At 49.0% G+C, this 13,009-nt stretch overlaps 1 protein-coding gene across 1 annotated transcript in view; it reads right to left on the reverse strand.

Moving 5' to 3' along the window:
* The window catches only part of BPI (bactericidal permeability increasing protein), a 30,191-nt gene extending 25,702 nt beyond the window's left edge, over positions 1–4,489 (reverse strand). Inside the window, exons 1-3 of the mRNA XM_032607038.1 lie at positions 4,283–4,489; positions 1,675–1,789; positions 322–450 (exon numbers count right to left, since the gene is read on the reverse strand). Of these exons, the coding sequence (XP_032462929.1) occupies positions 322–450; positions 1,675–1,789; positions 4,283–4,412 (374 nt within the window). The 5' untranslated portion in view covers positions 4,413–4,489. The remainder of the gene's footprint in view (positions 1–321; positions 451–1,674; positions 1,790–4,282) is intronic.
* Positions 4,490–13,009: the final 8,520 nt, after the last annotated feature.

Raw genomic sequence — 13,009 nt, forward strand, 5'->3', positions numbered from 1 at the left:
GGTCACTGGTGGTTTGTTACAGAGCGATAGCTAATTGATAAAGGGGTAAACTAAAGGTCCCACTTAGCCTTCCATCCTAAGCCACATGCACCAACTCAGCCTTGCCCGTGCCCTGCATTGAGATGTGGGGAAATTCTCCGCTATTAACCAAGGGTTATGTTGAAAATTCTTCTGTGAAAAGTTCCCCCAGGAAGTCTGAGGGGGCAAATGGTAACGGGCCAGGCAAAAATTGGGCATTCTCGAGACCTTGGCTCTCATCTCCTCCAAATATCACCAAGAGCTCACCCACACACTCAACAAGCACTGAGCTTGGACACGCACATGAAATTCTTTCGTGCCTTCCATTTGCCACTCATCTTGATACTGGCATCTTTGACGGAGAGATCAAGGTCTTGACCAGGCGATGGTCTTATCTGGGAATTGGGAAGCTTGAATTCACGAATAACCAAGCTGCAAAGAAGAAATGATCAGTTAGTCTCTAAGTGTCCCCACAAGGACTCAGTCAGTGGTCAGTGCAGACCCATTCCCCTCCGTCCCGGCTCTTTACCCCAGTTATTCCAAAAGAACCCAGAAGCTATGAGAGCAGCCTGGGGAGCTCTGTGGTTAGGCTTTGAAGTCAGACAAATCTGCATTTGAACCCTGCTCTTCAGTTTACTGCTGTGTGACCCCGGGCACATCACTTAATCATGCTGACCCTCAGTTTCCTCATGTTGTAAAATGAGCACAGTAACCTCTGTCTTGCAGGGTGTGTGACGATCAGTGAAGATTATCCCAGTGACTACGATTTCTGTAAAGGGTGGAACGTGTCTGCCTTGTTTTCACTACTGTAGCATAGCCTGAGGAGTCAGACACATAGTAGGTGCTCAAAAATATCTGTTGAATGAATGAGTGCATAAAATTCTTTAGAGGACATTTATGGATTTCTCTCCCCAGCACCCATACCCCTCTCTCGTGATAACAGAAGTGCCATTTTACTTTGGAGGAACCCTTCCCCACATCTAGTCCGTGACGCTCCAGAGAAAGTTGACTTCGCCGCCATCTTCAGGGGGTGGAGCTTGAGACTTCAGCACAAGCTCCTTCGTGTCTTCTATCCCCCTGGCCACAGTGATTGGTCCAGGAGTGTGTACATAGCCTAAGACGGACCAATCAGAGTGAACCTTAGGAGTTTTGCTTGAGCTGTAAGGAGAAGGTGCCCTCCTCCCACAGGGCTGGGAGTGCTGAGAAGACGCTGCCGAGTGCTTCGCGGGGAGGCCCTACTCAAGAATTAGCCCTCCCGAGGGAAGCGGTGCTGAGAGGTGGCAGGAGAGAAACAGGGTCCAGTGACATTTGAGCCTTCCTCAAGCTGAACTTGTGAGCCAATACCTTCTGGTTTAGGCCATTTTGGACTAGGTTTTCTGTCCCCCACCCCTAATCCTAATTAACACGTGGACTTGGCACAGAGTTTGGGGGTCCGTGACATCCCCGCAGGAGTCACGGTGAGTGCCTGAAAGACCGTTTGTGTGGTTTTCTCCACATGCAGCTTGGGGGATTGGATCCCCTTGGGATGGTGTAAAGATTAGCTTTGGGATCCCAGTGTCTCTGAGTTTAGGAGTCGGTGGCTCTGTGAGTCTAGGTCTTCGTGGCCCCAACACACTACAGTCCTGCATACGGAGGACTGAGCTTGACGGACCTTACCTGTAGAAGCTATACTTCCCTTTCCCAAGGTACTTCATCTTAAAGCTTCCTGAGAAAGTGGGAATTGTGACCTTCTCCAACTCCTTCTGCAGAGTAGTCACTCCCTGCTGGCAGGCTGAGGGGAAAGAGTGGGGTCAGTGGTCAGAGGTGTGCAGCCTGTTCATGGCAGGGACATTGGGATTGGAAAGATCTAAAGCAGGGCTCAAGTTAAGGTTTTTGTCAAGGGCCCCAGAGCAAATATTTTCTGCTCTGTGGGTCTTACTGTCTCTGTCACGGCCACTCAGCTTTGCTTTCATTGCACAAAAGCAGCCGTAGACAATACGTCAATGAATAGGTATGGTTGTGTTCCAATAAAACTTTATTGATGGACACTGGAATTTGAGTTTCATATCATTTTCACATGGTGTGAGATAGGATTCTTCTTTTGATTTTTTCCAACTGTAAAAGCCATGCTTAGTTCCTGGGCCATGCAAAAACATGTGTTGGTCCAGATTTGGCCTATAGGCTGTCATTTGCCAACCCCTAGTTTAAAATATCACCCCCTCCAAATGCCCTGTCATGCATCCTGCAGGTGTTATTGAACATCTGCTCTGTGCTCTGCCCTCACAGATACTCTATCTCTCTGGCTTTCAGACTCTCTCGCCACAGGACCTTTGCATGTACCACTCCTGTTGCCTAGGAAACCCTTTCCTCTCATCTTCACCTGGTCATTCTAGTCATCACTTCCTCTAGGAACTTTCTCTGACTCATCAGATGAGAGCGAGCCCCCTTGTTATCATTCTCATGGTGCTGTGGGCATCTCTTTTGGAGCTCCCATTACCGTTTGTAATTATGCATTTATTCATGTGATTTTTTTACTACTATCTCTCTTCCCTACTAGATGTAAGCCCCCCAAGGTCAGTGGTAGACGTCACGGACGTCCCCTATCTTTACCACAGTGACTAGAACTTAATACCTGTTGGAGGAATGAATGAATGAATGTTCCAGGGTCAGGAATTCTGCCATCAGTTATTACGTGGTTAACAGCATCGAAAAACCAGTTAAAAGGCAAACACGTTAAATGAGAAGAGTAAGTAGTAGGATGAGGGATCCCAGGAGCCAGTTAGGAAGTAGTAAGAATAATAATAGTAAGAATAATAATAACAGTTATCAAGCTCTTACTCTGTTCCAGGCACAGTTCTGGGCTCTATACACATATTAAGTTACTGAATCTGAACAATCCTGGGTAGTAGGTCCTGTTACGACTCCCAGTTCACAGATGAGGAAGCTGAGACTCAGAAAGGTGACCACACAGCTGGCAGGTGATGGAGGCAGGATTGGAATCCAGGCCTTCTGGTCCCAGAGCCTGTGCCCTGGGATAGGCCTTCTGGGGGTTCAAAAGTAAACAATGCATAGATTGTCACTGCCCGGAGGGAAAAGAAAATGTGGGATGGCCACGATCTGTGGGTCTGCAGCGGCCAGGTCTCGAAGGGTCTCTAATGCCAAGCCCAAGACATCCACTGAGGGCACTAGGGAAACACTGAACAGTGTAAGTAAAGGGGGGAATGGGCAGCTTTGCTGTATTTCACAAATCTCACTGGTTGCCGCATGGGGTGTGAGTAGCAGGGGGAACCGAGGCTGCTGTGACAGGACATGAAGACTTCTGGGCTTAAAGGCCGAGCCCAAGCCTCTGCTCTCTGGAAGACTTCAGAACCACCCCAGCTCTGGGTATAGAGCAGGGACATAATCCTTTCTCTTAGCTCATGGGGAACCTTCCGTCTGCACCCCTGGGATTCAGAGGTGTCCTGCCTGGGCTAGGGTAGGAATTCAGGGGTGGGATACCAGGTCCCTTTGGTCCTGTCCTGATTCTCCAGGGGTCCACCGCGGCTGTGGTTCTGCCTTCCGGATCTGATTTCTCTGGCACTGGCTGTCCCCCACTGTTCTGCAGTTCATCTCTCTGTCACTGAGAGGCAGCATTGAGCAGCCCCACCCTGGTACATCCGACAAGACCAGAGCTCAGATCCAGGCCGCCCACTTCCCAGTCCCTCCTCCGAGTTTGTCTGCTCATCTGTAAAGGTCGCTAGTAACAGTACGTCCTTTTAGCACAGTGCCTGGCACCGATCTGAGCAGGTCAGAGGGCTGCTTCATGCCAGTCTCTCCTCTATCTGGGCCTGGATGCAGGGCCTGGGGGACCCTCTCTGGGTCACCCAGATGGCTAGTATGCACAATATGGCTGCCAGCCCCTGCCCTGGGGGAGGGCCTCCCCACACTGAAGACTGAGCCAGGGACCTTGAGACAAAAATCAGGGCTGAGAACCAGCTTGGAAGGAAGTGAAAGGCCTAGAAGCCCGAGTTGGGTATTGCGTAGAGGGAGGGGACCGTGAGGGACCTGAGCACTGGACTCAGAGTCCTCCAGGCCAGGGCTCCAATCCCGGTGCTGCCACTTCCAGCCCTGTGACCTTGGGTAGCTCACCTTATCTCAGCTTCTTCATATGTAACACAGGGGTAAGAGGGCCTCCTTGGAGGAGCTGTGAGCAGGCCGTACACTGGATGTAAAGGGCTGCACACAGCAGGTGCTCAATCAGTGCTCCTCAGAGGTTGGAGGGGAGAAAAGGAAGGCATCCAGTTACCGTAGTCCAGGCCCTTCTGGGTGATCCTGGCCACGACGCCGGGGCTGGTGGTCGCTGTCACAGCTGTGCCCAGGGCGGCCAGTACCACCAGGGTCGCCCACCTCCATGTGTCATCAGGGCCCCTGGCCATGTCTTTGTCCTGCAGAGCTGCCAAAACCTCGAGGCCTTGGAGGGGACCCAGGGACCTATAAATGAGGCAGCTGGGGAAGCGCAAGTCAGTGAAATGCAGAAAAGAGGAAGGAACGCTGAGCAGGGGCGGGAGAAGGGGTGGACGGCCGCCTGCCTGCGGTCCCCCACCATGGTCGGGGCCACAGCCCCAGAGCAGCCAGAAGTGGAGCCTAGGAGCCCTGTGTCTGTGTGTGTGGTGTGTGTGTGGTTCTATGCGTGGTTCTAAAATTACCTGCAATCCCTAATTCCAGAGAGGACAAGCAGAAGTGTATTTTAGAGCATTTCTCTCCCCTCTCCCCACCTTTGGTAAGTGTAGATAGAGTGTGTTTTTCAACGAAGAAATACGGGATCACACTGATCAGTTCTGTAAAGTTCCCTTTCTTCAATGAACAGTATGTAGGGTTCTGTCTCCTTCTACCTGCACTGCACGGTATTTCATTGCTTCCTCGTGTGTGTGTGGTGTGTGGTGTGTGTAGGTTGAGACTTCTGGCTCTGTGCTTCATTCTCCTCCCTAAGCACCCCTTCTCCCTCCCTGAACCCCCACCCCAATCCCTTTATCTAAGGACTTCCTGGAAGCTGGGTGGTAGGTACATCAGTGCTCATTATATTTTTCTTTTCTTTTTTTTAATGCTTTACTGAGGTTCAGTCGAGAAATAAAATTGTATACAGTTGGCCCTTGAACAACACAAGCTTGAACTGTGCAGGTGCACTTATATGGGGATCTTCTTCAATAAATACATGCTGCAGTACTACACCATCTGCGGTTGGTTGAATCCACAGGTGTGGAACCTTGGATATGGTGGAACCGCATATACGGGGGGCCGACTCTTAAGTTATACATGGATTTTCGGCTGCTGTCAGGGGGGTCAGTGCCCCAACCTCCGCATTGTTCAAGGGTCTAGCGTACATTTAAAGTGTACAAGGTGATAATTCGATAAATGTGTACATTGTCAAGTGACTTTCCCAACCACGCTAGTTAACTCGTCCATCACCTCACATAGTTATCATTCTGTGTATGTAGTGAGAAGGTTGAAGATTTACTCTCTTAGCAAATCCCAAGTGTACCACAGAGTACTCTTAGCTATACTCACCTTGCTGTTCATTAGATCCCCAGAACTCATTCATTTTATAACTGAAAATTATATTTGTCTTTCTATTTTTGATTCCCTCGATGTTTTCCACGGTAAAACATTTAAGGAAACAGAACATGTATTATTTTCTTGTCCTGAGAGGCAAAAATGGTAATAATTAAATGCTTGAATTTTGGAGTCTGGTATCTTAACTCTGGTTTTAAATCTCAACTCTGCCACTCTGTGGTTGTTTGACCTTGGTCAAGCCCCTTAACCTCTCTGACCCTCAATTTCCTCTCTGTAAAGTGGGGATAAACAGAATACCCTCCCTCCCTGGGTTTTTGTGAAGACATAAAGGGCTTTAAACCACGTAAAGCACCTAGCACAACACCCCTGCATAATAAGCCCACAAATGGTAGCTATTAATGTCACTCTGGCTTTAAAAGTAATCCATATTCATTGACCAAAATTTGAGAAAGAACCAAAAAAATAAAAATTACCTGCAATCCCTAATTCCAGAGAGGACAAGCAGAAGTGTATTTTAGAGCATTTCTCTCCCCTCTCCCCACTTTTGGTAAGTGTAGATAGAGTGTGTTTTTCAACGAAGAAATACGGGATCACACTGATCAGTTCTGTAAAGTTCCCTTTCTTCAATGAACAGTATGTAGGGTTCTGTCTCCTTCTACCTGCACTGCACGGTGTTTCATTGCTTCCTCATCCCACAGTTTTCTTCACCAAGCTTTTGTTTTTATTCCTTTTTACCGCTTCCTTTGACAGATGTGGAACCTGAGGGTTCGAGAGGGGAAGTGTTCTTCCCACTGTCAGACAGCTAGCTGCTAGCAGAGCTGGGATTCAAACGCAGATGCATCCCACACCATCCTGAGTCCTTCAGTGTCTTGGGGGTTGAGGGGGGCGGTGACCAGCACATACTCCCCATCTCCACACCAGCTTTCCCGAAGGATCTCTGTCTGCTCTGCCCCTGCCCCTCCCTTTGCAGCAGCCTCAGGCCCGGTGTGGGCGGGAATCCCGCTGGGCAGCCGCACCATCTCCATGGTGATTAGAGGAGGGGCGGGGCTGCAGAGGGGGAGGATGGCTTCTCTTCCGCTGAGTCCTCATCAGCCCCCTGGCGCCCTGTCTCCCCGACTCTGATTTGATGAAAGCCTAATGAAGCCCATTGAGCCAGGAGGACATGAGACCTCCTGAGTTTTTTGGTTTTTTTTTCTTTCTTCTCTTCCTCTGTATCTAAAAGGGTCTCCCTTCCTGCCCCCGCCTGCCACAACAAGAATCCTTCTGGCTTGCTTAAGAATGAAAACAGTGACCATGCACAGAGCATCTAGTATGTGGCAGACACTTTACATATATTGTCTCCAAGCCTAAAAACAACCTGTGAGGGTGGGATGATTATTCTCCATTTTGGAGTTGAGGAAACTGAGTCACAGAGCGATTATGTCCCTATCAAGGTCACACTGTCTTTCATGGAGAGAAGAATCCTCCCCTCTAGCTTTCCAAGAGGACTTGTCACCCTGGGTCCTCACCCTAGCTCTACCTTCCTGGGCCCCCAGACTCACATGTCTGTATCTGTACAAGGAAGACAGATGCCAAAACACATAGATCCATGACTTGTCAGAAAATTAGATATGTGAAGAGTTATCTTACAGTTTTGAACACCTGCAGCTCTGACTGCCCCAAATTCCTGAGTCCCCTGGGTCCAGGCAGATGTTGTATCTGTGAGGGTGTCAGACAGGAAAGAAGTATTAAGAGGAAACTCACATGATGACTTACACTGCCACTACATCAGAATCTTAAAACCAACCGGCAAGTTTTTGAAGCAGCCAGCCCCACTGGCTTCCCTCTGATCAGTCAAATCCAGTTGAGTCCATCAGCGACCCTCTGGCCTCCTTTTCAGCTCTGCCACTGGCCATGGAGGTGTCCTACTGCTTCAGGCCTGACTCTCTACTCGGTATGAGTGACAATGTCTTCAACCCAAGGAATAGAAATCCCCAGCTCACGTTGGCTTCAACAATAAACACATATAATACCTCAGAGACAAAGTCCAGAGAGAGGGCAGGTTTGAGGTTCTGATTAATTCAACAGCTAACAGGACTTCCCAGAGGTCCAGTGGTTAAGACTTTGTGCTTCCACTGAAGGGGGTGTGGGTTTGATCCCTGGTTGGGGAGCTAAGATCCCACATGCCGTGCAGCCAAGAAAAACAAACAAATTTGCAATAAAAATGGGAATTAAAAAAACAATTCAACAGATAACAGACATTTACCATCTCTCCACACCTGACTGCTCTGCTATCCTAGTGTCTCAGATTTACCCTCACACTGGCTTCTTTCATGGTTGTGTGAAATCAAATTCACATTTAATGGCAAGACAAGAAAAGTTAAATGTAAAAAAATTTCTCTGGGGGCTTCCCCGGTGGCGCAGTGGTTGAGAGTCCGCCTGCCGATGCAGGGGACGCGGGTTTGTGCCCCGGTCCGGGAAGATCCCACATGCCACGGAGCGGCTGGGCCCGTGAGCCATGGCCGCTGAGCCTGCGCGTCGGAGCCTGTGCTCCGCAACGGGAGAGGCCACAGCAGTGAGAGGCCCGCGTACCACACACAAAAAAAAATTTTCTCTGCCCTTTGGCCCCCTCTCTCCCCTCTACTGTGCATTGCGTTAGGCATTGACCGAAATTTCCCTGTTGTGGCCCATCACCTTGTACTTGCATATCTGAATTGTGTAAAATGTCAATAATACGTCATCTGACGTACAGCCCTCTGTCTCAAAAAACTTCTGTAACTGTGTTTTGACTTCTAATGGGTGGAACAGTTCTCAGAGCTTTCTGAGATGCTGTTCCTGGGTTGTTTTTTTTTTTTTTTTTCATTTTTTCATTTTGTTTTGTTTTAGATTGAAACAATACAAGCTTTATTCAGTGGCCAGAGAATGGAGAAGCAGGAACTAAGTTCACAGATTAACTTCTCCAGTTCCTGGGTTATAATCCTCAACTTGGCGTGAATGAAATTTTTCATTTCTTTCTTAGATCTACTGATTAATTTTTCATTGACAGTTGCAAGATGGTTGCAGCAGCTCCAGCCATTGCGTCTAAACAGGCTTATTCCAATGTCTCCTCCTCCTTTTCCTCCTCTTTTTCTTCTTCCTCCTCTTTTTTGGTCTTTTTATCATTACTGTAAAATACTTCAAACATATAGATAAGAATAGACTACCCAGGTTTATAAAATCTTAACATTATGCCATATTTACTTCTTATAGTTTCTTTTAGTTCTATGAATTGTAATGCATATATAGCTATGTGTATGTAACCAGGGTCACAATAAGAATATAGAAAAATTCTGTCATCCACTCAAATTCTCTCCTGCTATCCCAACTCAACATGGCTTAAATTATAGGAAAATATATTACCTCAGCAGGAGTTTAGAGGTGGGATGGGTCAAGAGTGGTTAATTCGGGGGCTGGATCTGTCCATCTTTCTACTCCGTGCTCCTTAGGATGTCGAGTTTTTCCAGAGGAAAGTCCATTGGGCTTGGAGCCCTGGGTTCATAGTTCCAGCCAGGCTACCTGCTCTGGTCAAGTAATTTGACCCTTCTGAAATTTGGGTTCCTCATTTAAATATGGGGAAACAATGTCCATCATGGGGATTGTTCTGAGGATTAAATGAGATAACAGGTGTGGATCAATTTGCGTAGAGAAGGTGCTCAACAAATAGTCATAACTTAACCTTCATGGCTAGCTGGCTGGAGAGTCCTGGAGCCCGCAGGAAAACACACTACGGGCACAACATACTGAGCGCTCAGTCCTCGGGTCTTTGGGTTTGGGCTGGACATGCGCAGAGGGAGAGGAATCCAGGGCTCCCATGGCCTCTGTGAGCTGCCACTCCTTGGCCAGGCGCTCTGCAGAGGAACACCCGCTCCCAGCACAGCAAGGCAGTTAGGAGTGGAAGCTGAAACCTCACTGATCTGGGTGCAGATTCCAGCTTGCCACTTACTCACTCTGTGAGTTTGACCTTGTCACTTAACCTTGCTGAACCTGTTTCCTCATTTGTCCCCACACTCCATCCTCAGGGGCAGCTCTTCATCAGGCCCCGATGCTCAGCTGTGACCATGAGGTCACCCTTGCGGTCAGTGGAGACCCGATAAGCTTCTCCCTCCCCCTCAGCCCCTGGTCCTCCAGCTCTTTCCCTCCTGGTCTCAACTTCTCTGTGGGTCTGGCTTCTGGTGTATGTTGTCAGTTATTTTCTGATCGTGGATTGGGGATGCAGGAACAGGAAGGGTCTCGTGGTGGGTCCGAGGGGTGGAGGGGAGGAGAAGAATAGGACCTTGTGGAGATCAGGCCTCAAGGTGTGTAGTATCTAAAAGGCAATCAGACGTTTTGTACCATGGAGAAAACCTCTTGAGATGGTGTCTCCCCTACCTTGTTATGGTAAAAAAAAAAATCTCTTTCTGAGCTTTAAATCTCAGAAAAAGACCCCTTTGGGTACCCTGGTCTTGGATGTGAGGGCAGGTCTTTCTCATGGTGTTGTTATTTATTTTTTTATTATTACTAGTGCAGTCCTGGAGTCGATCACAATGAATACAACAAACCAGTGAATATAATATAAAAGAAGCAGACTCAGGAGAACAAACTAGTGGTTACCAGTGGGGGGTGGGGGGACAATAGAGGGGTGGGGGAGTGGGAGGTACAAACTATTGGGTGTAATGTAGGCTCAAGGATGCATTGTGCAGCCCAGGGAATATAGCCAATATTTTATAATAATTGTAAATGTTATAAAAATTAAACATTTAATAAAACCAATGAATAAATGAAAGAAGGGTCAGAACCCAGAGCATAAATTCCAGACAATAAATGTATGTAGACTGAGAAGGACAAGCTCAGCCTGACAATCCCCAGAGGCTTCCAGGAGGAGTTTAGAATTGACCTTGGCCCTGGGGTGGCAGCCTTGGGGTTCAGAGGAGGAGGGCCACTTCTGAGTCTGAAGGCATTAGCTTTGCAGGAAGGACAGTTTCTGGGGAGAGCTGAAGGCCGAGGGAAAGGGAAATAGAAAGCAATGTTGTTCTCCCAGGGGGCAGAGGGGAGAGAGAGTGTCACTCTTGCTTCTCCACTCGCTCTGGAAGCTGAGAGTGTTGGCTCTAGCAGGCTGGGCCTCCTCCAGCCCCACGGCGGATCACAGGAAGTAAAGCAACACACAGTTGCCAAATGTCCAAGGAGCACCCAGAACCATTTCGCCTCAGCCACATTAGGAAATAGGTGTGTGCTCAGCCAGCGCCGGGGGACTGTGGCTGGTAAAGAGCAAACCGCGGCCAGCCTGGCCCTGCCCAACAATGGTGGTAAGAGCACGGAGATGGAGGCACAGGCGGGCTGGGACCACGGAGGGCCAGTGAGGAACGGCCTGGCTTTGAGCCCTGGCTTGCCTCTTCGCGGCTATGTGAACTTGGACGAGTCTTTGCTCCTCTCTGGGCCCAGGGTCCTCATCCATAAGAGCAGCCTCCTCTTTGGAGGGTTTAAACCACACTGGCAACCATGCAAACCCTTGGCTAACATTCCCCCTTTTTGTTTTTTTTAATTTTATTTTATGGTACACGGGCCTCTCACTGTTGTGGCCTCTCCCGCTGCAGAGCACAGGCTCCGGACGCACAGGCTCAGCGGCCATGGCTCACGGGCCCAGCCGCTCCGCGGCATGTGGGATCTTCCCGGACCAGGGCACGAACCCGTGTCCCCTGCACCGGCAGGCAGACTCCCAACCACTGCGCCACCGGGGAAGCCCTAACATTCCCTTTTAATAATCCTCACCCATCCCTGAAAGTAGGTATCACTGGCTCCATTTCACAGGTGAGAAAACTGAGGCTCAGAGAAGTTAAGTAGCTTGCCCGAGGCCACACAACTGAGGAATGGCACATGGGTGTTGAGGGCCTCAAAAAGAGGGGAGGGTGCACTTCCTGTTGGGTTGCATGATGGAGTTGACTCTGCAATGTCAGGACTCCCTGAGAAACACATCCCCTTAGCCCCCTGAGCATTTACCATGGACCGTGTGGGGGGAGGCCAGGTGGAGGGAACAGGTAAGCAAAGGCACGTTGTGGTCTTGTTCTGAAAGCCCACTGACTCCCAAGTTTTTCAAGTATGAAGGTCCTCCGTGACGATAGTTAATGTTTGCAACCAGGAGGTTGAGGAAAAGCCACTGCAGATTTAGCCACTCTTTTATTTTTTTATATTTTTTTATTGTTTAAAGGCACCAATGTTGCATCTCTGTGCCTTTATTCAGTAGTCAGGACTTCCTCTGACCACAGCCGGGAAATGTTCTCTCTGATTTTTTTTTTTAATTAATTAATTTATTTATTTGGGGCTGTGTTGGATCTTCATTTCTGTGCGAGGGCTTTCTCTGGTTGTGGCCAGTGGGGGCCACTAGCCACTCTTTTAAATGAATTTGCATTTTTCAGCTCAGAGTTTAGACATTTGAGATGAGGAGCCAGGGCCACGTTCAGGTGATAGTTGATAGTTTGGCAAAGGGAGCTCTAAACGCCTAAAACTTGTGCTGCTGGTTCCCCGCCGCCTGGCCCCCACTACACCTGGGGAGCTGAACTCAGAGACTGTCAAGCTCAGAAACCAAGTACTGATTCATTGTCAGCTGGACCAGTGGCCAGTGGCTTAGCCTGGCCAGGAGCACAGACGCCAGGGGGACGGGTCTCTTCCCATGGCTCATCCTGTCCCCTCCCAGACTTTGACTGACTGCGTGGTGGAGAAATCCCAACAATAGTTGGCTTGCGTGGAGAAAGAGCCGGGGGAGAAAGCCAGAGCGAGCTTGGGTTTGGCTTACTGGTCACAAGGCACAAGGCAAAAGAACAGAGAAAGGGCACTTGGGTGTGCGGCCCTTTAGCCCCAGAGACTCCTGCCCACCAGCAAACCAGAACCCATCAGCATCCTGGAATCCAGCCAACTGGAGTAGCAATTCCAAATTCCTAGGGGATGGGGAAAGGTGGCGAGAGCAGGGCAGCAGGTGGGGTTGACAGCATTTCTTACCCTCCTTGGGGATGTGAGCTGGCTTCCAGACAACGCTTCTTGACTATCTGGGTTCACAGATCCTTTGAAAGAATTCAGATCTTCCATCCCCACCTGCACCACAGCCCGAGGCCAGGACTACCTTGGTGACAGTAGGAGCCATTAAAGGATTTTGAGCAGAGGTGTAACATAAGATAATTCTTACCTTAGATAACATTTATGGAGCATTAGCTCTGCAAAGGCACATGTTACGTGTGCCTCTCAATTCATTTTAATGAAGTTCACTCTGCCTTCAGACAAAAGGCCTGGAGATTCCTGCGATTCTGTGAAGCAAATTTTTATCCTTTCCATACATTTCTTTTCCTGCTCAAATCAGCCACAGTTGCCTCCTGTTGCTTGCAGTTAGGATCCCTGGTTAGAACAATCTCCATAATTGCCTCGTGTGTGCGTGCGTGTGTGTGTGTGGTGTACACAAGCTTGCATGTATGGATCTGCA

This window comes from Phocoena sinus, chromosome 15 (genome assembly GCF_008692025.1).
Source record: "Phocoena sinus isolate mPhoSin1 chromosome 15, mPhoSin1.pri, whole genome shotgun sequence".
NCBI lineage: Eukaryota > Metazoa > Chordata > Mammalia > Artiodactyla > Phocoenidae > Phocoena > Phocoena sinus.